A 27,742-nucleotide genomic window follows, 5' to 3' on the forward strand; every position below is an offset into this window, starting at 1 on the left:
GTGCGTATCAATTTGCATGTGTAGGCTGTAGACGATGCAAGGGAGTTAACCTGTTTTGTGAATGATAATTGGGAATCGAGGTAGAAGCCGAGTGTTTTTACTTCATGCTCTACTTTTATGATGTTACCATCAATTATGAATGATGAGTATTTGGGTCCTAGTTTTTTTAGGTTGGGTTGGGTGCCTAGGATGATGAGTTCAGTTTTATCATCATTCAGGCATAGGCCGTGAGTGGCCACCCATGCCTGGATGATGATATGCACTCTATTCACCAAGGCCAAATCCTTTTCATAATCCCCAGAAAGCGGGAGGAGGATCTGGGTATCATCTGCATAGTTAGTGTAGGTGATACCAAGATGATCCAGATCATCGAAAAGGGGCTCAGTGAAGATGTTGTAGAGTGTTGGCGAGACACAGGATCCCGGAGGCAAACCACAGGTGATGGGTATGGGGTCAGCAGCCGCTAGCGGCGAGAAGACCCTCATTTTCTGCCATTTAAGAAGGATCTAATCCAAGTGATGGCTTAGTGTGCTGCTGCATTAAGGTGGTTACATAAAATGGAATGGCCGACAAGATCGAAGGCCACTGAGGGGTCTAGGAGGAGGAGTAGTGCTGATTTCCCCTTATCTTTAAGATCATCGATTTGTGTCTTTAAATCAGTGAGGGCAGTTTCAGTGCCATGCTGGGGGCGGAAGCCAGATTGTCTAGCCCCTAGCAGGTGATGTTCCAAATGTTTTTGAATTTGGGTGTAAGCTAACTTATCCAAGATTTTTAGGAGAAAAGGCACTGTAGTGATGGGCGTATAGATGGGTCGAGAGTGTTTTTTAGCAATGGGAGTACCCATGACTGTTTCAGATTGGTGGGAATAATGCCAGTGGTGAAGGATGCATTGATAAGTTTGGTGTTGAATGGCGATAAGTCACGGGCCGCATCCTTGATAAGTTGTGCCGGACATATATCCCCCTGATAGTTTGACGGTTTAAGGGATAAAATTATTCTTTCCACTTCAATGATGGAGACCTTGGTGAAGTTGAATTGCGTGGCATCGCCTCTACTGTCTTTGCCTGTGGAATTGGAGGCAGAGGGATCAGTGAAGCTGATTCGTTGCAGGAGATTTTATTTTGTAGAGTGGCTAGCTTATTAGAAAGGGCGAATTGGATGTCCTCGCACCATTTTTTTTTTTTTGGTCTTTTATGCAAGTATCAGGTGGTGCTATTGGGGTCTCTACTTCTTTAAGAATAGTGAACAGTTCTTTATATTTGATTTGGCATTGGATATGCGTGTGTCAAAGGATGTACGTTTTGCAAGGTACATTTCTTTTTTGTACAAGGACGACAGTTTAGCAAGTTTGAGTTTATTAGCTTCAGATGGATGTTTGCTCCATATGGCCTCGCATTTTCTTTTTTATTGTCGTAGGCCTTTTAGGAATGGTGTGAACCAATTATTCAGGTGGGTTTTTTGTTTGCTAGGTCTTAGTTTCGCTGGGGCAATCTGATTCAACGAGGTCGTCATGACTGTATTAAATTCTTCTAAGTTCTCAGGGTCAGAATTGTCATGGAGAGAATTGAGAGTAGGGAGTAGTATCTGTAGCAGCCTGTCCAGTGATGTTTTTTTTTGTTTCTGGTTAAAGTGGGAGGAGCCCTGATGGCCACAGAAGGTGGGGGTTTGTTGGTTGAGAGCAAGGATGATACTAGATGGTGGTCTGTCCAGGCTAGAGATGAGATGGATAGTATGTTGGCCTGGCAGTTATGGTCTGCGACCCAGTCAAGGATCCTGCCTTTCGCGTGGGTAGCAGTGTTACTTCTCTGGGTAAATTCAAGGTCAGACAGGGTGTTAGCTACAGTTGTGGCAAGCTGGTCTGAATGGTCATTAAAGCCAATGTGCAGGTCTCCAAGAAGAAGTACTTGTGACATGCTTTTAAGGTTATTGGTTAAAATGCAGTTAATATCATCCATGAAGGTTCCGGGCGGGCCTGGTGGACGGTATATTAGGTGGATGTTTAAGGTTAGGTCGTTGGAGGGGAACTTTAACTGAAAGTGATTCACAGGACTGGAGGTTGGACTGGGTAGCCAGTCGCATGTTGAGGCTGCATCTGTAAATAAAAGCGATGCCTCTGCCTCTAGCATTCTGTCTGTCCTGTCTTAGGATGGAAAATCCCTCGGGGACTGCTAGCATGATCATAGGGCCAGCCGCAGGGTGTAGCCATGTTTCAGTAATGTCTAAATCCTCGTTCACGATCAGATCAGCTACATCGGTAGCATGTGCTACCAGTGATCTGGCGTTGATTAAGGCGCCTTTTATCTGGGGGCTCGTGGGAATGAGCGTGGTGGGCAAAGGAATATGTGAAGTTTTAGGTTTACTAAGCTTTATTGACTTTTTTTAGAAGGATTGGGGGCTGCGCATAGGTGCCAAAGGCATGCTCTGGATCCTGGAGGCATAGGATATGTTAAGTGACCTAGCAGGGGGCTCATATATCTTAGCTAGTCTAGCTCTGAGGCGTAGATTTCTGTCTTAGGTTGGGCATGGCAGGTAAGGTGGGTGATTTATGGCGTCTGTGGGGTAAGAGAGGGACGCGGTAGTCGCGTAGGGTGAGGTGGTAGGTGTCATAGATGGCAATGTCTTATTGGTGGTGATGAGTGCCATGGTGTAGAGCGTGATGGTTAGGGCAAGGAGTGTCAAGTAGAGTGTCTGGTTAATAACAGATAGGGGCATGCTGATGCTGGTACCGTAAAGGTGGTCTGTGTGAGACAGGGTAGGTTGAGCTAGGCAGGTGTGTCACGTTATCTCAGTGTTAGGGTCAAGACCTTTCAGGATCAGTAAACATAATGAATGTATTACCTAGAATTAAGAAATAGCTATATATGTAGCAAATGCAATAAACCCAGTCTGCGGGCTTCTAGAATCAAGATTAACAGTACAGGCTAGTGGCCAAAGCAGCTAAGGCAAGATACGGTATACATATGCAGTGGTACCGCGCTAGAATCGAGAGTTTGCAAATTATACTACAGTTATTTACTATGAGCATTTAATTACAAACAGGTAGCTGAAGGGCATAAGAAAGACTGAGAGGGCTCGGGTACTTCTATATATGAATGAGCAAGATTATGGGCTATCAATGTGCGTACTAATAGGAAGTGTCAGCGTTGACGCATGAGAACAGTGGCATTGGAAACATACGCATGTGCAGTAAACAGTGGACAATGGTAAATTGACCAAATTTTAATGTTATGATGGCATTTAGCAGTAGGCAGTCTTATGATGATGTACTCTACTCACAGTAAGTTAGAGAGGTTATAGAGAGGTTTGAGGACACGCTTACCTGGAGTCATTCTGAAAGGCAAACTGTACCAAATCCGTACACTGTGAAGCGCCTTGGGAAGGAACATTGACCAAAAACGTGATGGGGAATAAAAAGAAAAAAAAAATCCCAGGAGTTGAAGAACTTCAGACGCGTTTTTGTTAGAACATTATGTTAATAACCTGCATTTTAAGGGAAACGGTGCCAGTACCATGAGAATGAGGCACTAATTGGCCCTGGGTGCCATTACTGGGGCATTTGAGAGAAACCTCCCACTTCATAATTTTTAAGAGGAAACTGAAGACACATCAGTTTGCATCTTATTAGGGTGCTTGGACCCTTTTCGCACTCGCTGTACACATGGCCTCCACTGACAATAATGCCAGGAGGCCCACTTGTGGTGCTAGGATGCTCTCCAAAACTTGGCCCATATCATATTTCAAGTAGAGGCTCAAATGTTGGCAGCAAATGACAATGTGAGAGCTGCACCTCATGTATGATGACTATACTGGTGGCTAATGCTTAGCGGGTTACACGCTCCCTGCTGAGGAGTCTGTCTGTCTGTCTGTCTGTCTGTCTGTCTGTCTGTCTATCCATCCCGGGAAGGTCGACTCAGCCTCTCATCCATCTGAGGGTGATCGAATGACTACCATTTTCAAATGGGTAGTGGTTAGTAATTCTTTAATGCAGACAACATTCTATGGAAAGTGCTTAAGATCAAAGCGCAATGTACATGGAAACATTAATTACTATGGCATATGAAGGAAGCAACTGGTCGTGTGAGGACGGCTCTGCATTCCGGCATCGGGTGGCCCTATTGGGGGGGCTGGGGGGCTGAGCTTGCATGGGTTGGCAGGACCTGCAAATGTACGGCTGCATATTTGAACGCTCACCTGAGTGTACACTCGCAAAATTGAAAAGGGCAATCCTATGGCATTATCAATGCTCAATGTTTTTCAAAATGCACATTCCTAGCTCCTAGTTTTTAGGTTGGGCTATTGGGTGTCGCAAGCAACACATATAAACCAAAACGATTGCATTATAGTACCGATGGGGGCATGGCATATGAGGGACACGCAGCATGTAGGTGTCGTTTTATTTGCCCATGGCCATGATGATCCCTATAGGCATTCCCACCCAGTTCCTGCCCCACCCCAGCCCAAAACTCCTCCTTATGGGAACTTCTTTTGAGCTCTGTTTTCTCCAGCCTTACCATCAAACTTTGCACTCGAAGTTCCTGCTAGGGTTTCTGCAAAGCAGTCTTGTGAGAATGAATGACTTGCTTGCAGTTGGAAACCCACTACTGGTGTAATAAACATGTTTTAACCAGGTCTTCCTTCAGCCACTCGATGCAGTCCTGGTAAAACAAGCATTGGCAAAGTCAACATTTACGGCTCGTATCCGGCACTGCTATTAGATGCCCTCCTTCTCGTGCTATTTTGCACCTGCTGCCATTAGCGGCCAGTTAATAGTACTACGGCAGTGCCTGGCAAGTGCCATTCCCATGCCCAGACTGTTGGCATTGCGAATTTTTTTATCCTTTTTGCTTTCTCCCACTATCACCTCATAGCTGGCAGAACAAGTTCTTTATGGCCTTCGTCCTTCATCCTGAAGTGAAGTTGGTTGTTAAAATGAACACACCGAAAGTTTCTGTAAATGCTCAACTCTGGAGGCAGTCCACATATCAACCCTATGCCTGCTGTGCCACATAGCCTGCTGCTGGCACCATACGCCGGGCATAGGTGAGATGGGGTGGAGGGGGTGCAAAGCAAATGGATTGAAGGGCCGGCAAGCTGCCCCATGAGCATCTCTGTGTTAAGCCAAGGTAAGCACCTTGTGTTAACTTTCCCACAATCCATTTCCTGGCGCCTGCTCGCTGTTTGTATGGTTTAAGGTTTGAAAGGAGACTGCGCCACCTCTTTCAGTGAGCCTACACGCAGGAAGCTATCTTAATGAATGTTCTTGACTTCACAGGCACTTCATCACCTGTGAATGCATGATTAGGGATGGAGGCAGTTGGAATACAGAGCACAGGGGGAACTCGTGAAGTGCACAGGTTTTGCCAATAGATTTTTCTTTCCCCTTCATTTTCATTTTTTTACGCTGGCACAAAAAATGTAAATTTACTATTGTTTGTTTTTTGTTCGGCGATGTGCATAATACAGCTAAGCAAATGGATATCCTGGTTGGTGGACTTGACCCCTTTGAGTGCCTACGCCTTCACATAGTTCCATTTTGATCTAGTAAGAGAACCCGCGGCAACATGAGGGAGATTTCCTTAGTCTTAACTGCCATGGCTTAAAAACTAAGCTCTTGGCCACTGCCGCCGATTTTGGGGTTCTAAGCAGAGATTGCCTTCCCTCCATACCCCCAGACTTTTTGGCCACCAGCCCCGTTGGCTGATTAAGGAGCCAGGAGACCAGATTGGTTATACTGTAGGTGACGAGAGGCCAAAGAAGTACTTCTGTATTTGAGGTTGACTTCACTGTCTCTCGTCCAACTACTAAATGTCTCTAAGACAAGTGCTAGGATAAAAATAAATAACTCCCTCTGGACCATTGACCTGTGGAGAGCAGTGATCTAAAGTTTACTCAAATTTGAGATCTAATTATAAATGTTGTGATATTATCACAAATGTGATTATGCTGTCACTGTTACTAATCTCAGTCACTCTATTCACACCATTCCCTGGATTTTAAATTCCAAACCAGTGCTCGGGGCATCACGTCTGTCCAAAAACATGTGTGCCTTGTCCTACACAATATTTGTATGTGTGTTTGAAAAAACCTTTTAATAAAAATTAGTTTAGTGTTTTATGCCTTTTTTGAATGAAAGTTACGTGATTAACTATGAACTAACCTCTTTGTCTGACTTCAACCTGGATTTAAGGACTAGCTACAACTGCATGTACTCTGTGTTACGCTGTAAACACTGTCTCTGAACTTTTCTGTAACAAGTAATACTGGGTGGCTTCTTTGTAACCCTTAATCAAGCCTTCTTAAACTCTGACATAGCACCTCGATGCCTGCGGGCTGCCCTGCGCTCTACAAATTTAAATAAATAATTTCATATGCTCCTTGACCATAGTTTGTGTCTTAATTGCACAACTTTACTGTAGCTCTCACCTACCTTGGTGGAAAATAGACGGGTGGGGTAGCCTGGGCTCACTTTCCTTTTCCTCCATTGTCATTCAGACACATCTGTTAATCTCCCAGTGCGCAAAGGGTTCATGGCTAGAGGGGAGGAAGAATGTATATTTCAATGAAATGGATGATCTGCTTTATTATTTTTGCTCAAGTATTTTCATTTATCTGTTTAGGGATGAATGCTGCCGTTCGTGCTGTCACTCGAATGGGAATCTATGTAGGGGCAAAGGTGTTCTTGATCTATGAGGTTGGTACTTGGAGTTAATTTCCTTTCTTTTTGTTTTTTTGATGCTCTACATGATCTATTTTGCTCTTTAATCCATGTATGATCTATGCTTTTTACTGCCACAATATTCAATTCCCAAAACTCAAGTCCAGGGCGTACACTTGTCATGTGGGGAGAGAGGATACAAACATGTATGCATAGCTTGCGTCATCACGTGGATGCCCTCCAGTTTACAATGTGACTTGTCGCTGTTTTCAAAACAAAGGGACGAAATGACTGAGGCAGAGGAGCACACGCTACTGTTTTGTCTTCTTTATTCTCTGGTGATTGAGCGAAATTTTAACCAAAATAAAAAATGGCAATTTCTATAGGTCAATTTCAATAGCCAAAGCAGGACAGCTTGAAGTCTTAATGGTGTGCTTCTTTTGGAACATAAACTGCTGTACATGGATAATGATTGGTCTAGATGGGAGTTTACTCTCCGAAAAGGGGGTTTTATGACACAATTACTATAGAACAACTAATCAAACAGGAGCATAGTAACAAATGCAACATAATCCCATTCGACTGCAGTTTTATTTTACCACACCTCTACATTTTAGATCTCTTCTGTTTTTCTCCTCTACAAAACCATGTAATATCGCTGATGGTGTACCCATAGTTGGTATTTATAATAAACACCCTTCCATTATTTTCTACATTAGAAATCTGATTGAATTAAAATTCCAAATTAGAAAAGCAGATATCTAATTATACATAAAGCCAACAAACACTGCACACTCTATTACCACCAAGCTCCACCATACCACCAAGATCACTCATTCCAAAGGGCAAGTAAAAAAAACACGGCCCCTGAAACAGCAATTGCAAGTACAACCTGGTGTGCCACTGAGAAGAAATAACGCCTAATGCACCTGAGTGGGACCCCTCATGCCACCACGGGAGCCCTGCTCCAGATTTGTTCACCTTTGTGCCATTAAGAGAAATTTTAGCTATGCACCAACATCCTAAAATAAAAATCCCCAGAGAACTTGAGAAACGTGATCTGGGTTCTGAGCCCCTAGGGTTTCTGTTTCCATTTTAGCCAGCCTGCTCATCTCTACTAACCGATCCTCTGGTCCCAAAGATGTACACAACTTCCAGTGGCATTGGATGGGCCGCTTACCTTTTGCCAGTCCTTTCCCTATTCAAATCCGTGCCAGGCGGCAAGGAATGCACTCCATTTAACCTTTTTCAGTTCTCATCTTAGTTTGAAGCATGTAACCAGGTTCGTTTTCTCTTCAATGTCCAAGCATCACAATGGCCTTACAACTGGAGAAGAAAGCACCCGAGTGATCCCCACAGGTTGGCCGCCTTTCCTGCAGCAGACACTTATCTTTGTATAGATGACTCACTGACAAGTAAAACCGGAGCCATATCTCCTGCCTACAGAGTCCTTCTATGATGTTCAATCCTGCTCATAATGAGCAGCCTTGTAAAGATGGCATGAATATAAAATTAGTTATTAACTTGATAGGCTCACGAATATCCAAAGGCCAGCCTTCGCATATCCATGGGCATAACAGTGGCATTTGAAATTGGTTTACCTATTGAGATTCCCTGTTTCCAGAAATGGATCCACCCAGCCCAGACACCTTTTGGACTTGCCCATGGTTCTCACATCCAGCGTAACAGCCAAACATTTTGATTCTTTTCTTCAAAGCAACCAAAAGGGTGCATTTCAGGTTCTACACATACAGAACAACTGCTTCCTTCTGAAGTTTGTATCAATAATGAAGCCTTGTATTATTCTGAAGACTAATTTCCATAGTTCTTCTATAATACGTCTCAGTGTCCAGGGCTCAATATAACTATCTACATATTGGCAATGTGTTCCTTTAGTTGGTGAAGTAATGTTTAATATAGGATCGCTAGAAGTTTCCCAATTTATACCCTTTTTTTTGTTGTAACTATTTCAATGATCCTGCTGGAAAATCTACAGTGAAAATATTATCAAACCATGCCTTGTTATGAGGAACACTGGGATGTTCAAACACATTTCTGTAACATCAAATCTTAGAATATTTTTCCAGTTTATTTTTATATGTAAAGCACTTTTTCCGAAGTGCTGAACAAACAATTACATACATGTTTACATAAGTAAAAGGAATGAAAAAAGTAACAATAAGTGAAAATTCTATTTGAATTGTGAATGAAGGTAGTTGCAAAAAGCTCTCCGAAAAAAGCTCTCCCCCTCACGTTGAACCTCGCTGGGGTAAGGCTATCCTTCCAAGCAGGATGACACACTCTGGCTTGGGTTCTTAACACTCAAAGGAGTTCCAAATCGTGGATTGAGGCCCGCCTGGCCTTCTACGTGTATTCCAATGTGAAGTTCTCAAAGGTCCCCCTCTGCCTGGCTCAGACCTTACAGCACACCGATTATGTACGCCCCCCTCTGTCAGGCTCAGACATCTCACGTCACAGTCAGCATAAACTTGCCAGGGCTTCCTTCCCCAAGCTTATTGTCATGTTTCCTGCCCCTCATGTCCCCAGCCCTCCGAGATGTCAGGCTGGAGCCAGGCCACGATCACCTACATGGCCCTCAAGGGCCTCTCCATCCCTCCAAAACCCACTTGAAGTCAGACTTGGCGCTTGTGGCACCAGACTCACTCACTCCCACAGGATAACATTGGGGATTGGATTTGTAGTGCATTGATGGGGACAAGATGGATGCCCCCACATATTTTGGTTCCCAGAACTGCATGTGCAGTCTAGTCTTTTGGGTATGGTTCAGCCCAGACAAACCTGGGATACCCAGAGACTATTTAAGCCACACCCAGGCTGAGAAACATGCTTTGCGTTTTCTGTACCTGCAGTGTGACACTCACCGTGTTCGGATCGGTCTCCAGTAGGCCTGCATCTTTCTTCTGCGCTCAGCTCCTGCAAGAACAAGAACACTGTTAGGAACAGCCTTACCTTTGCGGCGCTTCTGCCCATCATTCATCGCTCCTTCTGTTCTGCTGGCATCTTCGGCGGTGTCATTCCCATCCCGGCACGCCGCTTCCAAAGGGAAAGGAACAGAAAAAAGGCATTAGTAAGCATTCTGCAAATCTTCGCATATTTTTAAATACTGTACGAGCTTCAACGCTTACCTGAATCCCAGCCGCTCTGGGGGAACTCTGTCTCTGGAACTTCTCATCCATCTGCACGAGGGAAAAGACACTCCAGGTTAGCGTGGAAACATCTAGAGGCGCCGAATACCACGCTTACCCAACCGCATTTGGTCTTCATAACCAGCATCCACGCTGAAAATGTTGCGGCGACTAAAAGACACAGAAAAATAACTCAGTTCAATGCAAATACGAAAGGGGTGCATTGCGCATCGCGCTGTCACTCGCCTTCATGGCTACTCATCTCGGTAGCACGCTGCCATCCCCGGACGCCGGATATCATCTGTCAGGGATGGCACTCTATAAAGAGTGGCACAGGACACCCAGAAAGGGTTTGGGTGGTTGTGCCATAAATAAGTGGACAGATAAGTACACACAGCAGAAAGGAAAGAGAACGAAGAGTAGGCAAGAGTAGTAGGGGGAAAGGTACAGAATGAATTCCCTCTTGGGGTGTATGCAGATATAGGAAAAGAGTATTCCACCAACTTTAGGAAATACTCTAGCCTTCTGCACAGTTTGCTATAACAGAGGCCCACGCTGTTTGCTCATGGCTTGGAACAGCAGCTATGGGTGTCTGTAATGTAAAAACGAGACAAGGGAAGGGGCAGAGGTTGACTGATGGGAACCAACCGACAAGCTCTGTACAAAAGGGTCTACAAACAGTACAAGAGAAGATACTTACAGACAAATCCAGGAAAGGAGGTTGATAGCAAACTAGCAGAAGGAAAATGAAGGGAAAGTCGTGTAACAGGATAGGATAGCAGAGGACAGTAAGGAACAAGGTTGAGAGCTCAGAGGAGCAGGAAAGCAATGAGCAAGCCCACAGGAGCAGGGCAGAGGAAAAGGGCTTAGGGCAGCAGAGTAAAGCAGGCTGCACGGCAAGGAACCCAGAAGGGCCGGGCAGCAAGGAGTGGGCCCTGAGGGGCAGGGCCGCTGACCGTAAAAGGTTGCAGGAGACTGTAGAGGGCTGCTAGGCCGAGAACCCAGCGGAAAAAAGGTAGGTAGCATGCAGCGGAGCGTGATCAGCTGCAAAGTAGGAAGCCCAGAGGACAAGGGCTGTAGGCAGCCGGAGTGAGGCAGGCTGCAGAGCAGGAAGCCCAGAGGACAAGGGCTGAGGCTGAAAGACAGCAGAGCGTGATCAGCTGCAATGTAGAGAGCCCGCAGGGCAAGGGCAGAGGCTGGAAAGCAGCGGAGCGTGATCGCCTGCAATGGGGAGAGCCCGGCAGGGCAAGGGCGGAGGCTGGAAGGCAGCAGAGCGTGATCGGCTGTAATGGGGAGAGCCCGGCAGGGCAAGGGCGGAGGCTGGAAGGCAGCGGAGTGTGATTGGCTACAATGTGGAGAGCCCAGAGGAGCAGGGCTGTGAGGCAGGGAGCCTGGAAGGCTATGGCTGTAGGCAGCGAAGAGTAACAGACTGCAAGGCAGGAAGCCCAGAGGACCTGGACTGAGACAGGGAGCCCAGAGGGCTAGGGCTGTAGGCAGCAGGGTGTAGCAAGCTGCAAGGCAGGAAGCCCAGAGGGCTAGGGCTGTAGGCAGCAGGGTGTAGCAAGCTGCAAGGCAGGGTCCAAGCAGGAGTGATGGCAAACGGCATACAAAGATCCGTAGATAGACGTGAAAGGTGGAGGAAGGACTCTCAATGCAAGAGCCAATCCCTAGGGCATCTGGGGGGTGTAGTTCCTTTGATGACCAATAGGAACAGCCAGGAATCGATGCTTATAGCCAAGTGCATTGTGGTATGCGCAGTTTGTTGGAAAAAATAGTAAAGCACCAAAGTCTCGCAAATGGGAAATAAAGTCCCCAAAGTAAATATAGATTGATCCAAGAGTCTGTTGTAAATAAATGATAAACAAATAGTCCATATTGAGCGCAAATGGATGCGCCCATGGCGCAGGCATGACATCATCTAAGGAAGGAAAGGAACGAAGTTCGAGAACTATTCAAAAGACTAATTATACTTACCTGTCGGACTCTTGCCAGTGAAGTAACTAGGCAGCAACGAGCCCGCATCAATCCACGCACCCCTGCACTGAAAGCAGGACGGAGAGCACACTATCCAAGAAAACAAGGTGAGCGGTGGATCAAAGGGAAGGGTTGGACCCCGGGGAAGAAGGGGTTCAAGCAGACAGAGACAATAGGGATTAAACTCTACCAATCCTGTGTTTCAGTCTCCAGTCGAATAGCCTCCAGGGAAGGGTTCGAGGTCGTAAGAGGTCAGAACAGGCTGAGTGACGTCCCCGTGGATACCAGGTGAGCGTTACACTTATTGTACTTCGGTTCTTCCTCATGACGGGCTCGGACCCCTTTCAGTTGTCGAAGACTTTCAAAGGTGCGTGACTCTCTTTACGGACCACCGCAGGACCACTTCGATGTACTCTCGCTTAATTCACTCTTGCTGTTTGTTTGCTTTATAACTTCCAATAATGTACCTTTCGAATGTGATACTTCTTCCTCTGGACCACTCTGTTGCTTACTACTGCTGATCTCACAGCTACCTTTTACTTCAAAGTTCATTCACAGGTCTGCCCTTCTTTGCATCTCATCCACACGTATGCAGCTTTCACCTGTGATCTAATGTTGCTACTCCATTTGCTTCAGCACACGCCAGTCTCTGTGGTTGCTTGCCAATGCGCCAGCTGTGTGTTGCGCTTCTTTCTTGTTTTGCTATTTCCAGTTCACGAGTCAAGGTTATTACCACAGGCTTGGCCTTGCCTCCACAACTCTGCAGTTCACCCGGGAGGGTCGTTGGCATCCTTGAAACAAAATGCAATCTTCACTTGTGGGATCTGGCCTTCTCCACGTGTCTTTTGCTCTGTCGGAGGCAACAACCTCCAATAGGTAACCCATGGTTTTTGGCCCGCTGCTCTCACTTAGTCTGTTGCTCTGCTCCGGTAGGTGTGACATCCCGGAAGTTCTGCTCGTGCTCGTCTTCTGCCTTGCTCCGTGTGTCTGTAGGTGTTGCCTTTTATTCGTGTGAGGAGAGTTAATTGGTATCGGGTCTATGCACTTAGTGTAAAGTGCCTGATTTTGCCTTACCCGATTAACGGGATGTGTCCAGTATGATGTGAGAGTTAGCCTGGTTATTCTGTCACCCTCTTCCTCGGCCCAGTGTTTGTGTAAAAAGGGGGGGATGTGAAGTTGGGACTTTGGAAAATCGGATTGGGTAGGTGCACAAAAAAGGAGGAAATGCGGAGTTCCACCATCGGCTAGCTCACCCCCCACTCCCTATAGACCCCCCTCACCCAGGCGATCCTCACGCACTGGTCCACCCCCAGGAACTGGATCCAAAAGTGATGGCCCATGTCCTGGCCACCTGGATGACAGATCCCTGAGGACTAGCTGGTGAGCCACCCCTTGGTTTCTCACAGTACGTACATAGACCTATAGCTGAGAGGAGAGACCAAGAGGGTCAAGACCATGAATGCATCTAAAAAACAGACCTGCAGTCTGTTAAACTGCATGTCACACCTGCTCCACTTACCTTACCTGGCACTTGGATGCCAGTCTGGTGTCTTCTTGGAGGGATGAGGATTCGGAGTGTCTGCCCCTCCTTACCCACCTCCTGACTATGCACAGCAGGAGAAGTTCTCTGATCTAAACCCTGCCCCACAGAGCAGCTTCACTGCATTAATGTGGGATGGGGGGAGTGCAGAGCACTGGTCAGAGAGCCAATGGCTGAAGCTTCCAGTTGCTGGAAAAAAGGGAAACTCTTCTCAATTGACAGATGGATACAGTGTGGGAAAATGCATATTATTTCCGCCTGTGTTCAGAAAATAACTTTAAGACAAAATGAAACACTGAAACAGAATTTTGTTCAATGCTTAGATACAGGTTTTTATTTCTTCTGCAGCAGACTCCACATGGTCGTACAATCTACCATGTGAACCACCTGGCCTCTCTATCTCTGTGTCTGCCCTCCCCCATTCACAAGGAGAGCATTTATACATTTTACAGTTTGTGTAGTCTTACACGCTCTCTGACACTGGGCTAAATCTGAACTATGGCCAGGACATCTCTCTCTCAGCTGTTCCTCGGCTATATAGCATGTTAAGATTGCTTTGTAAGCACAAGAGGGCAGCTGAATCCATACATGGGCATTCTATGTTGTTGTAAGCTAAGGATTTTTAAAGCAAGACATGTTTGCAGTTTTCCTGGTTTTGGGAATCTATGTCACAGAACTTTACAAAGCCTGCAATTTTAATACAAGGTTTACAACAGACATCAAGCTGGAGCTGTCGAACAGCTGCCAGAAGGCCAGCGAGAAGAAGGAAACGGCACCTGTGTGTGGAGTCGGATGAGACAAGGGCCAAACCTGCATAGATGCAGCAGATGAGGGTGACCAGTAGGTGAATAGGCTAAAAATTGCATAGACCACAGGGCCGAACAGAAGCATTGAGGAACCAATGAGGACAAACCCGCTTTCTGGGAAATGTAGAGGCGGCACCAGAGCAAGGCTCCTGTTCTGCAATTGTGTGTGCAATCATGGCAACTGAGATGCCAGTCACACAGTGCATGCGGTTACACTAGGACTCTGGTCCACAGTGAACATTGTGGGCGGCGGGGAGGCTGTGGGACCTGCGCCAGAACAGTACGGATCTTGGCTGCATGACTGTGTCTCACAGTGGCCGCCTCATCATGCCCGCGTGCCCAGGACCCCTGAACCAGCATGGACAAAGGTGACATCCACTTGCAGGGAATAGTAAGTCAGTAAAGTGCAGCCAGAGGTGGAGAAATGTGGGAGGGGGAAATTTGATGGCAGAATCAAAATAGTTTGGAAAGGAGCCAGAGTATAGGGGGGAAAGCCAACAAGAAGAGCAGAACAATAATCAAGACCTGAAAAATTCCAAGGAAAGTATAAGCTTTCTGGCAGCAGAAGAAATTGATTACTTTATGAATGTTATAAAGCTCAAAGTGACGGTAGAAAGTGATGAGAGAGGGTAGACTGGTCCAAGATGACACTCTGGTTGTGAGCAGATGAGGAAAGGGAAATGGTTACGGGAGAAAATAAATAAATTGATGAGAGCAATTGTGGGGGAGATGGGCAATCAAAAGGAGAGCTTCCATTTTGGGAAGGGCATGAGAGGGAGCATCCATAGCTTGTCACCAGAGAGACGGTCAGAAAGAGAGTAGTTGAACTGATCAGAAAAGGAGGAGCATGAGAACTTGATCGATCTGAGTTATCAGCTTGTAACTGACGAAAACCAAGAGCCCTAACGAGAGTACTAGTTGATACAAAATATGGCACTCTGAACAGAATCGTGTGGGACCCAGAAATGCAAGGGCAAGGAATGGAATGATTTCCCAGCATGACACAAAGTGTGTGAATCACAAAATGGGCAGAAACCCAGGACGTCAACACTAGATATATATATATATATATATATATCAAGGGAAGAAGGAGCACAATATAGAATAGAAGAATTCACCAAGTGTAAAGCAGTAGATGATCAAGAAGAGGTCGACGGATCAAAAATAATTAAGAGAAGATGGTTTTGTGCGACAAGAGGACGTGAGAAAGTTAGTATCCTGTAGCAGAGTTGGTCTCCATATATTAAGATGGCCGACTGAGTGACACGTTCATGAAGCACTAAAAGGACAGTAAGAAAAGCAATGGGGTCACAGAAGGAACAGACGCATCGAGGAAAGGTTTAAGAATGAGGAGAATGTTGACTTCCTTAAAGCAAGACTCCACAAGATCAGTTGAAAGAAACTAATTGAAAAGCAAAGTCAAGTAAGGATACTAAAAATAATATGCCATGGGAATAGGAGTGGATTTAAATGGCAGCAGTGGGGCTTGCCTGTTGAAACAAAGGAAGCAAGACCTGTTTAGAAAGTCTACAAAAAGCAAGTGAATGAAGATATGGGGGTGGGGGGAATAGGGAAAAGATGGATGGAGGAGTTTATAGACGATCTTTGTTCTATTTTAGAAGGTAACTAGAAAGCAAAATCTGGGGCAGAAGGATTCAGCGAGGGGTCAGGCATCTGAGGAGAAACAAAATTATTAAATGGGGAAAATAAACTGCTAGAATGGGGAGAAACAGTCGAAATGAGTGAGTGGCAGGATAGTTCTTTAGCATAAAATAAGTCATATCGTAAGAGGCCTGATGCGAAGGAGCACGGAGATCAAATGATTTCTTTGAGCACCGTTCCAGTTTCCATATAGTGCCGGAGAGAATTGGTTAAGCCATGGTTCATGGTTTTTTCGAGATGGAACAAAGTGAAGGTGGGTGGGTGCAGTGAATGACAGAACATAGTGAGAAGGATCAGAATAAAGATAAGAAAAATCAGCAGTAGAATGAAGACCACAAAGTGCATTAGAAGAATTAATAGATGTCAAAGTGACTAAGTACAGATCAAAGAAATAACTTACCCCAGAAAGATAACTGGTGAAACACTTGTAGAGCTGACCGTTCTGTATCTCAAACACACCACAGCCAGCGAGTAAGACCACTGAAACATGCAAATAGCTAAAAGTATTTCCACAATGGTGGAATACCATGAACCCTTATGAAACCTTGCAGTTTCTAATCAGATCTCTTAAGAATAATTCCTGTATTAAGCAACCCTCAAACCTTACTAGTAACTATCAAAAACTTTAAGATCATTGAAGTGAATTACCAATTCCAGATAAGGATACATTGAGTAACCAATCTGGGTAAGCCTTGGAGCAGACCCTACAGCCAGAGAGATATACAAACAGTTGGGGAAAATGTACACTCTGACATGGATCTGGAAGAACCTGATGCTTTTCTGAATGCATCCTTTTTAAATATTTCTTTATTTTCAACAATAAACTTGATTGGTCACTTTGCAGCAATAGAAAACAGAACCCACCCATCCCACAACCGCAAGGGCATGTATATATTGCAGATATATCACCCTTGATTGGAGATTTAAACACTCCTCCCCCTCCCCTTCTCCAGATTTTCTGCTCCTTAACAGGGCATCCCGAGCTGCATATAGTCTCTTTTCTGAGGCCATACACCCATATATCCGACACTGATAAACTATGTTCAGGACGTTCCTGGGGTCCCCATTCCCTGGCAATGTTGCGTTTTATATAAAACTAATTGCTGTGGATGATAAAAACTGTTTTTCAAAGTAGTTTTAGGTGGATGCACCCCATATCCCCAACCGTAATCATTTTGGTTAATGTGGATTGTCCCAATAGTCCCTGAAAATCGATCAAGGCGTGCACCCCAGAAATGGCGAATTTGTGGACCCTCCATAAAACGTGAATTAAGGTGCCTTCAGCTTTTGCTGTGTTGTGTGTAGGTGCTCATGGAGCAAACAGAAGCACTGTGCATATGTATTTTACTAGCATTCTGGGATTGTGTAATTAATAATATGGAAAACTAAGAAGCAATTGTAATTAATCTTTTGTAACAAATTATGATTTTATTTCCCAGTGAAAGCAAAGTATTGCACAATTGTATTTTTCAGAGTTCCTGTGCTGTGTGCCTAATCCTGCTGAGGCAGTTCATGATTACACTTATCATTTTAGACACGTTTTAATTAGAGTGTACATCAAATTATGAGTATGCATGGTCTAGTTCGTTCAACCTTGCACACAATGGGGTACATTACATAAAATGGTCAGTGGCAGCAGAGTGCTCAAGGGGGAGTGATTTGTCATTACACCAATCACCGGTGTTATAGCCTCTCAAAACTTCAAGACTATAAATAAAACTAACTTCAAGACTATAAATAAAACATCCAAAACCTGACTCTCCAGGAAGTGAAAGCACTGTTAAAAAACAAACCAATGAAAGTTACATTTGGAATTGAAGAAGAAACTCAGAAAAACCTGTCTCTGTGCTAATTCAGTTAAGTATTTAACTTTATGTAGCGCTTCATACATGGTTCATCCAACATGTAGGCACTGTGATTATTATACCTCAGTTGATAGGTTTACCGACCTCTGAAAGATGTTGGCCAATAAGATAGCTCAGCCAGTTGTGCGCTCGTTACTGCGATCTGTAGGTTGGAGGTGCGAATCCCGGCATGGCCAACTCAACCTTTTATCCTTTCGAGGTCGAGAAAACCAACTTCGGTCTGGTGATGAAATGTGTTTTACGTACAGCGCTTTGCCAAAAGTGCTTGTTACGCTCACCTGGTTCCCACAGGGGCGTCGATCGGACCCGGACAGCTGCGGTCTCCACCAACGTGATGCGTAGTCTAGAGATGACAGTCTGGACTGGCCCGCCTAATCTTGTCTGCTGGACTCATAGAAGTATTCTCCTGCAAGTGGAGAAGGGGATTTAGCCACCCGTGGACTTTAGTGATGGCCCCCAACTGTTCTCGTTCTCCCCACTAATCACCTCCGATATCCCCTCTTGGTAACCTCACCTTATGTTTTTAAATGATGAGCTCTCCATTCTGCATGGCATGCAGGGGCGCGTAGATACCAGTTACTTCACTGGTTTGAAGGTACTGGAGGAGTTCCGGAGGAGTATTGACTCCAGTGTCTATAAGGTTCAAAGAGTTCAATATGCCCGATGTCACTCTTGTTCCATTCCCTCGTTAGGTTGCAGCTGGGTCCAAAAGAATATTGCATGGAGGCAGCTGATGGCGTTCAGGTAAGAGTCTGTATTACCAAACACTGTCCGGTAAAAGTTGCATGAGTTTAACTTGCTGTTTTCTCTCCATTTATAGGTGCAGCATAGGAAGATGCGGCGAATTAAAGGATAATACCTCAGTTGGTAAAGCAGGTAAGCCTATGGTGGCAAGAGATTGTCTTTGTCGGTTTTCTCGGCTCTCCTTGTTACTCCTTTTGTTTTCCCCCGCAGATGCTGGGTTTCGACGAAGAAAATGATGGAGGCAGCGCCGAGTCGAAAGATGCGGTGGACTGGTGAGTATAACGTGGCGTTGCTGCTGGCGAAGCGACACGTGCTCCAGGCTCGGAGCTGTACTGGGTCCGGAATCAGGTAAGGAATCAAATAATGTCTGTGATCTAACCTCTTCTCCTTTCTTTTGCTTTTGTCTAGGCGCTTCGGATTCGAGGCGGGCATGGCAGAAGACTGGATGCTGACTTGCAGACACGGTGAGCGTTACTCTGCTGGATGCAGAATAACACGAAGCATGGGCTGCTGTTCGGGCGTGGTTTAAATAGCCTGCAAAGTAGTCCCAGGTAAGAAGTTCCCCAGAACCACACCCGAGTGAAAAATAGTCACTGTAATAAAATAGTCCTATCGAGGCCTCATGTTGGCTTGGACTCATTTGCAGCATGGTCTGCATACGGTAAGTAAAGTCTATGAGCCTGGCGCCTATGGCGCCAGGACTGATTTCTATGATGAGCCTGGCGCCTAAGGCGCCTAAGGCGCCAGGACTGAATCTAAACAGCCCCCAGCCGGGGCTGTTGGGGTTTTAATAAGTATCTGAATGCCTGTTCCCGGGGCTGATGGACTCGATCCGGATGCCCGGGGGTAAGCATCATGACAGTGCTATATAAATATTCATTTGTGATAAATTATACACCGAATCTCACGGTCAGAGTCCTTGCCTCTCTGGACTGTTATATCAAAACATTGGCTTACCATTAGGTAGTAATAGCTCCAGGAAATGAGGACTTTAAACATCAAAAGAAAATTCTGCTATCGAACCTCAAAACACACAAAACAATTCATGTTTGTTTTACTTTGTAATTGGCTAGGTTTTTGTGTTTTCAACATTTAAATATATATAGGAAAGATCAAATGGCCAGGCCGTAGAGAAATAATGAAAGGTGTATTCTGTCACATTGCAGAAAACTGCTACGTGGCAATGATTTCCATACAGTTTTTGCACACGTTGACTGGATGTCGCATACATTTGATTCTCTTGAAATCCCATTTACTCTCAAAATGGGTAGTATAATACCCCCACCTCACAACTAGGGGTGTCACAGTATTAGTTTGATAACCTTCTTGCCAAATGACGGTATATCATGGTTATCGCGGTATAGCAGGTGGAGTTAACTAATCTTAACAAATATTTTCTAAAAGGTCATAAATGGACAGATTTTTCATCGCAAACAAAACCAGGCACCCAGGGCCAGAATTGGGCTTTTCAACATACTTTCCACTGAAATGCCTTGCTTCCACCAAACACAAACTCACGTGTGGAGGGGGGTGGCCTGCTGCAACTGGCAAAGCAAACTGATTAGCTTTTCTTAAGTGGTCATTTATGCTTTTTGCTCCCCAACTGGCTACTGGTGAAGATGAACATGTTGCCATCTTGATAACCTGCATGCCGCAGATCAATGGAGGCTGATGGTAGTATACGCTTGTGCGCATAAACACGCGCACACACACGCGCACTCTCTCTTTACGTTACAGCGTTTAGTTTACATGCGGGCCAAAAGGTGTTCAGTAATCACGGACATGTTACCCTTTGGTATGGCAGCAGGGAATACCGACAGATGAGTGAATTTCGCAGTGTGACTTGTTATATGTAAATTCAAAGATGGAACCAGGGAAATCCCCGATTGCCATATGTTTAGAGAACATTATCTATTATTGATTGATAGAAATAAAATATCAATCGCGCTCGTACACAAGTGTTTCAGAGCGCGACAAGGCAAGGGAGGGGAACAGGGGAGAACAAAACAGCGATCTTACTAGGCCCAGTGACATTGAGAACGCGCAAGTGCATGGGAGAGGGGAAGAGGTGGAAAGTGCGAAGCAGAGGAGAAATAAATAAATAAATAATAAAGGCAACAAACAGTGGTAATGCAGCCATCAATTTGCAAGTGCTAGGTTTAAGGCAGCAGACAGGGTAGGTCTGATAAGTGCAGGAAGAAAAAGGGGGGGGCTGTATGGGTACAGATACAGACCCCCGTGCAAGGAGTGGCCCGGAGGCAGTGCGGGAGAGTGGCAGGATGAGCAGGTACCTGGGCCCAAAAGACAGAGGGTGGCCAGGTGCACGGTACCAAGAGAGAACAGATCAGCAGGGGAGAGAGGGAGCAAAGGCAGAAGAAAAGAGGAAGGTCTTGAGGTGCGTCCGGAACCAGAGATGGTTCTCCTCAAGTTTTAGAGTGGCAGGTAGACTGTTCCAGAGGGAGGCCCCAGCCGAAGATGGAGATCTACCCCCAGCTTGTTTCTTAGAAAAACGACTGATCCTGAGTGAGTTGGAGGTAGAGGAGCGAAGAGTTCGAGAGGGGAGGTATTTGCGGAGGGATAGCTGAAGGTATTTTGGACCCAGGCCCCAGAAAGCCTTGTGGACAATGCAGAGGGTTTTGAATTTAATCCTTGCATCCACTGGGAGCCATATAAATATATGTATATAAACCCCAAAGTAAACCCTTTTCCTTCATGGCACTTTATTCTTCCTACTGCTAACATATTGATTTTGTGTCGGGCATGTGTGGTTTATGGAATGGCATTCAAAACTACTCCAACTGAAACTACTTGGCAGACGGCACATCCAACAGTGCAAGACCAAGACTGCGCAGCACTTGCTTACTGCAGCCTTTCCAAATCAGATTGAAAAGCACAGTTAACAGTATGAACGGTATAACTGTATAAACAGTGTGACGGTTATTATTGTTCAATTAAGTGGTTCACGGTATCTTTAATGGTATACCGTTACATCCCTACTCACAACAGATCTAAAGCAATACCATGCACTGTAACTCTCCAGAGGTCTCTTTGCTCCATGATTATATATTCGCACATGCGGGAGCTAGATGTCCAAACTGTTTTCAGAGCCTTTTCAGAGCTTTTTATCATATCTATCTATTTGTGTCTAATTTTTACATTTTACAAGTCATCCAGCAAAGTCTACTTGCCCACTCACATAGTCAAGTGGATATTATGATGGGATGTTTGAAACTTTTTTGTAACATTTACTTTGTTTGCAGTAAGTTTCACTGCGCATGGCTGGCCTCTGGGTGGCAGCAGTGTGCCAACATAAAGTGGGTTTGTGTTGACATGCACATTTTTCCCAAAAGCACATTTACATTTTTTGTCATCCATTGCCATGCATCAAGTGCATTTCTCTTAGGTTGAGTAGGTAAACTAAGTTACTTGACCTGCAGATTTAGTGGAATTTTTATGAATTGCACCGCCCAACTCCTCTCACTAGCGTTTTACTCCAGCAGTTCACAACTATGCTGTATTGATGCTCACTTTATGTCTGGGGTACAAATGACTTCAGGTGACCTTTTTTAAAAAATAGTAGTACAACATTGCTAATCAAATGGGCTAATTTGCTAATCAAGAATACTTTAATTAGCAAATTCTGCTAATCAATTTTAGAACACAAATTTATGCCTTGTAATCTATGCGTGATTTGAAGTTCATCAAATGTCACGATAGTCCCATCTTTAATCATCTCCTTTACCTCGAGGATACCATAGTTCGCCCACACCATGAATCTGCTAATCTTGTTGATATCGGGCAGTAGTGCATTGCAATACTGCCACCACCCTCTGCCCCCCAGCCGCCCCATCCACGCTTTTTCGGTCTTAATGAGGTAGTTGGGGATCGCTGTGTATTTAGTTGTTGACATGCCCAATAATAGCATTGCATGTGTGCTAACCCAGTGCTTCCACCCCCCCCCCCACGCCCTCCTCCACATACCAAGCATTGTAACATAGCAGAGTGATACACCTCCCCATAGGTTCTCAGAGAGCTGTGTGAATTATAAGAAATTCCTGTTTGGGTACCACATGAGGGGCATTCTGGAGATTGTACAGGTATTTGGGTAGCGTTAACACAGTTAATGGAAGAGTGTCCAGTGCTTCACATCCCGAAGGAAGCATTCAGTAATGGGTTAGAGATTGTTCATGGAACCCAATGTGGTTAATCCCTATGTATATGCTCAAATAATCTCTTACTACCTGGTATTGACAGTCTGGAGGGAGAGGCTGATTATTTCCTTGTATTGGAAAACATATGGATTTGTGCCAATTCACCCTACGCCCTCTAAACGTTTCATATTCCTTAAGCCTTCGTGTTAATATTGCACAAGAGTGTACTGGATTCCCTAAATAAATGAGTAGATCGTCTGCATACAATGAGACCCTGTCTTCCCACCCTGTTGGCCTGAGGACACCAATCCATGTCTGATCCATTCTGAGTAATCTCGCTAATGGTTGTATGGCGATAGTGAGCACTGGTGGAGAAAGGCGATAGCCCCTAGTCCATGTCTCAGTGGGAAGGACCTGGATGTTCTACCTGACTTCTGCAATCCGTGATTCATAAAGGAGGCAAACTCACCGAATTAAAATTCCCCCCAAATCCCTTTTGACCTACAATATCTAGAAGATATTTCAAAGGACAGAATCAAATAACTTCTTTTGACAGAGAGAAGTGGCATCAGGTCTTGAAGAGTGGAGGCCTGTTCAATCGCCAAGTGTAGACACCAGATGTTCATGCAGGTGTATTTGTCCTGTATAAATCCACATTGGTCTGGATAGACCCAAGGTGGAAAGAACCGCCATTAGGCAGTTTGTGAGTGCCTTTGCAAGTACTTTTGCCTTCCCATTGATAAGTGAGATGGGTCTGTAGGAGGCACATGATTTTGGATGTTCCCCTTTTTTGGGAACACAACAATACTAGCTTTACCTAAGATTCAGAGGCAGAACACCAGTGTCTCTGCTATAACGGAAGAGATTAAAGAGGGGATAATGACTTTAGTGCTCAGATTCTGCCATGCTTGGAGGGGGGGAAGTGCAGGGGGGGGTTGGTGGGGGGTGAAACCATTTGGACCTTGTGCCATCCCCAGATTGGAGCTGGGAAATGGCATACGTTATTTCCTTCCCCTGTGATTTCAGTTATGGCTGTTGATCTCGCAAGCTGGGGACAGTGATATTAGTTAAGGTATCCATGCCACCTGGCCCGAAGATCCCTGCAGGTATCGGTACAGCTCTTCATAATACAAAGGTCTCCACTATGTTCTCATCTTCTCGTATTCTCTCACCCCTATTTCTTCAATTCTCTACCATGTCTTTTCCCTTTATCCCTTCTTTCCAGCCACGTCAGCATCTTTCCTTTATTTCCCGACTGCTATATAGGCTGCGCATTTCACAGTGAGCCTGACTTGCATTGTCAAGGGAAATGTTCTGCAGCTTCTCTCTGGCTGTCCATAGCGATCGATGTGCCCTGGTGTAGCCTGAATTAAGGAATTCCTCCACTCGTGCAGCTTCGCTTTCTGCATCTCGAATCGACAGTGATTGGGCCTTCTTCTTGGCTGAGATCAAAGGGATAATTCCCCCCACCCCAGTACGGTTTTATGCCCCTCCCACAACATTGCCAGACTGTCCACTGTCCCGTTTTGAGCGTGAAATATTTCTCTGTTGTGGATGTTATGTCTTCTATAAATTCGGGGATTGCAAGATAATTGTTTAGGCGCCATTGTGGCACATAATGCACTTTGTTGCTTTACCTTCTATAAGGAGAGGCGAGTGATCTGCGATTTCCCCTGGCCAAAAATATTTTGTTGAGATTGCTTTGTGTGTCTTGTTGGTGAAAATAGAAATAATCCACTGTAGACTTGGATGCATGGGCCCCAGAGTGAAATGAGAAACCTCACTTGTGTGTGTATTTCCTGCCATATGTTGCTCAGGCCTAGTGCTTTTGGGATTCCTACCGCGCAAATGTGTCCGCTCTCTGGTTACATCCATGACGCTCATTAAAGTCTCCTCCCAAAACCCAAATGTCTGCTTGATTACTTAAGAGCAGAGACTGAATATCATCCAAGAGCTCCATTGATAATGTTTGGGGGGTGACGGGTAAGCGGGGACACAAACCAGAGTGACGCCCCATAGCTCTTCAGTCAATAAAACAAACTTACCCCGGGGGTCCTGTTGGACCGTCTGTAGTTTTAAAAACATTTTTATTTATTTGCAATGTGAATCTGAAGTCATCTGGGCGCCAACAAAAACACGAAGGGACAACAAAGCAGAACCTGAGACTTGCATTTAGACCGTGGTCCTCCAAGTAATCTAATTTCCTTCAGGATTTTCATATTCACTTGAAAAGCAACGTTTTTAGTGACGTACGGAAATGGGACACATTTTTGTCCAGCCGGAGGGAACTAGGAAGGGAGTTCCACACACTAACGGCGCTCGTGTGGAAAGCCCTCCCAAGGCTGCCAGCTCTTCCAAATGCTGATCATTCTAAGATCAGCAGATTGGGGGGCGTGCATAGATGTGTAGAAAAAGAAATGCAAGCATTCAGGTATTCTGGGGCCTTTTCATGGAATAATTTATGGACTAGTGTGTCTGTTCGAGCCGCAATTGGAAACCAATGGAACAACGTCTTCCCTGATGAAATCTCTTCTTGAAATGCCCTTAATGATACGAATGGCATCATTTTGGAACGTTTGCAATCGGTATAAGCATTTATTGTGGCCCCCTATAAACAAAGCTTTGCAGTAATCTATTCGAGAGAGAATAATAGCTACACCTATTGCAGCACAACTTGTCTCCTGAAATAAATGGTTTGATATTCTTCAAGAGCCTCAGATAACTAGATTTTTTTTTTTTTTTTAAATGGGTAGCTAGTCTGTGTCTCGGTTCCCAAGGAAGCATTAAAGAAGACCCCCTCTACCCCCGAAGGTTTTCACTTTCTCTGCTACAGCAATCGGACAGTTTGCAATGCTAAAGTCTTGAGTGTTGTCTGTGTGGTTTGTAAACGTGACCCCATGCGTCTCTAACTGATGACCGAGAGATCTTAAACACAGGTTAAAGAGCATGGGTGAAATACAAGCTCCCTGTGGGACTCCGTAGTAGTTGGGGGTGGGGGGTAGAGGGGGCATGGGGGGGCTGGGTTTCCCAGGATTCTTTTGTAGTGTATGTATGTATATATATATATATATATATATATATATATATAATATAGCGCCAGAGCTGCCCGCTGGCATCAGGGCGCATTACAAGTAGACATGGACAAAGGAGTAGTAGCGGGACAGCAGGGCAAGGTTACAAGGCCTGGATTACTTTACCTGTTCTTGTCAGCAGATGGATCATTTACTTAAACAGCAGTGTTTTTAGTTTCTTCCTAAAGATTGGATAGTTGGATTCTAGTTTTAGGATGTTTGGTACCTCATTCACCTTGGATGACGCTTTTTGTGCGAAAGGCCGGAGCAAGTCTGTTGGCTTTTTTGACATGAATGACTTTCACCAGTCCTCGGGCTTTGGATCTTAAATCACGACCTGATTCATATGTGGTAACTTGTACCCAGACGGTGGTTCCCTTCTCCTGGTTCTGAAATGGGATGGCAATGTCTCTTTTACTAACAGCCCCTTTGTGTCTCTCCTTGATTTACAATGTTCCTGTTGGGCAACAAGTTCTGTAACAGTCTTTCTTTAACACAAGTGTCTCCTTTGTCTAGCAAAAACTGTTCTTCTTTAGTATTTCTTGTAGCTTTGCAACTCACCTGCCAGGACTCTTTGCAAGTGATTTCACTTGCCTGGTATCCTTCCCTTGGCAGGACTTCTTATGTGTTTCACAGTCTCTCTATCACCAAAACAGCATATACTGTTCTTGACTCGGTATAATCTCTGCAGTAATGTTCATTCAAGCTTTGCCCCACACTTCCCATGCATCCATATATTATTGGGGCTTGAATTTGTAATTAACCTTTTCTGCATTCAAACCATTTTCTTGCAGTTTCGGTATTAGCAATCTCGCTACATTCAAATTATTGTTGGCACGGTCACCGGAACGCCCAAGGCTCCCCACGTGCTATGGGTTGAATCCTCACAAGCAACTATGGTCCTGTTTGTGCTTCTGCAGCATGACTGTGCTGCTTGCTTTTCACTCTGGATTGTGTGGAAGTTCTTCTGGCTTCTTTCGCGGCTCCACAGTCCCATGCCTGCTTCCCTTCAGGTCCTGGAATGAGAACACTGTTTCTTCGAGCTGTTGCATGCCTAGGAACTCTATCTTGGCTCCTGGCGTCTCACTGGCATGTCCTGCTCGTGCACTGCATTTTGATTTTGCCATCTGCCTTCACAGACACCTCTGCTCCGCCACTGCGTGTCTTCCATGCTCTAAAGCCTCAGTATAGGAAAGATCTTCCCCTGCACTACGACCCTACGTGCTGTTGCCATCTTTAAATGTCCTGCACACAGGTGATTCTGCAGAACAACCAGTCTGCACATTGAGCTTCGGCCTCCTGTTACCTTGCACCAACTCCTTCATCCTCCTCGTCTCAGTACTTCAGTGATTATGGGATTTGGAGTCCATAGGTGTCATTGGATATATAGGGTTTACATGAGAACATTTTCACATGAAGGTATATCTGAAGCAAAAAGGTTTTTGTTGGAGCTTTGTGTGTCAGTGTCAAATATGACGTTTGACCCAAGTAGTATTCGGAAGAGGTTTCTTTACTTTCCAAGGGCTAACAAACAGCTGAAAATAGGCCATTAAGGTTTTGGGCATTAGAGGGTCTTCCTCATCGGAAAGGGGGAAGATACTGCATCTCTTCCATGAAGTCATGACATCTCCCCGATAGTTGTCACCTTCCATGTGATCCTCCCTCATATGGCCACCCCCAGGGTCAGGATCCGGTAGTGGCTGCCTTCCCCTGGCCACATGATCCACTGGATTCATCACAGGTCCCTATCTCCTCTTGATGGGGTCTGCTTACTGACCCTGCCACACACATCCTCCCTTTCTCCGAAGTCCTCCTTTCCCCCTGGAAAGCTAGCCGCCTGTGGATTCTGGGATAGCAAATCAACATTTGCTTGTTTGGACCAAGCCCATTGCAGTCTCTGGAAGAAGTATATGGCTGTAACGCTAGGGAACCACCTCATAATGCAGGGGTTGGTGTTCTTATTCCTGGTGTGTGAATTTAAACTAACGGCTAGTCAGATTGTATCTGACAACAAATGGCCCATTTTATCACCAAGAATTCTGACTCTACCACAGGGTTGGTTTATTTATTTTTTCTAATTTTTCCCTTCGCAAGAGTTAGCGGTTTATGAACATTATGGCTTTTTTCC

The 27,742-nt window shown here is 45.1% G+C and overlaps 1 protein-coding gene across 1 annotated transcript in view; it reads left to right on the top strand.

Annotated features, from left to right (window-relative positions):
• PFKL (phosphofructokinase, liver type) overlaps positions 1 to 27,742 on the top strand; it is a 697,584-nt gene that overhangs the window by 8,679 nt on the left and 661,163 nt on the right. Inside the window, exon 2 of the mRNA XM_069615767.1 lies at positions 6,618 to 6,691. Within this exon, the coding sequence (XP_069471868.1) occupies positions 6,618 to 6,691 (74 nt within the window). The remainder of the gene's footprint in view (positions 1 to 6,617; positions 6,692 to 27,742) is intronic.

The sequence above is a fragment of the Ambystoma mexicanum genome, chromosome 9, assembly GCF_040938575.1.
Source record: "Ambystoma mexicanum isolate Mex_15411 chromosome 9, UKY_AmexF1_1, whole genome shotgun sequence".
NCBI lineage: Eukaryota > Metazoa > Chordata > Amphibia > Caudata > Ambystomatidae > Ambystoma > Ambystoma mexicanum.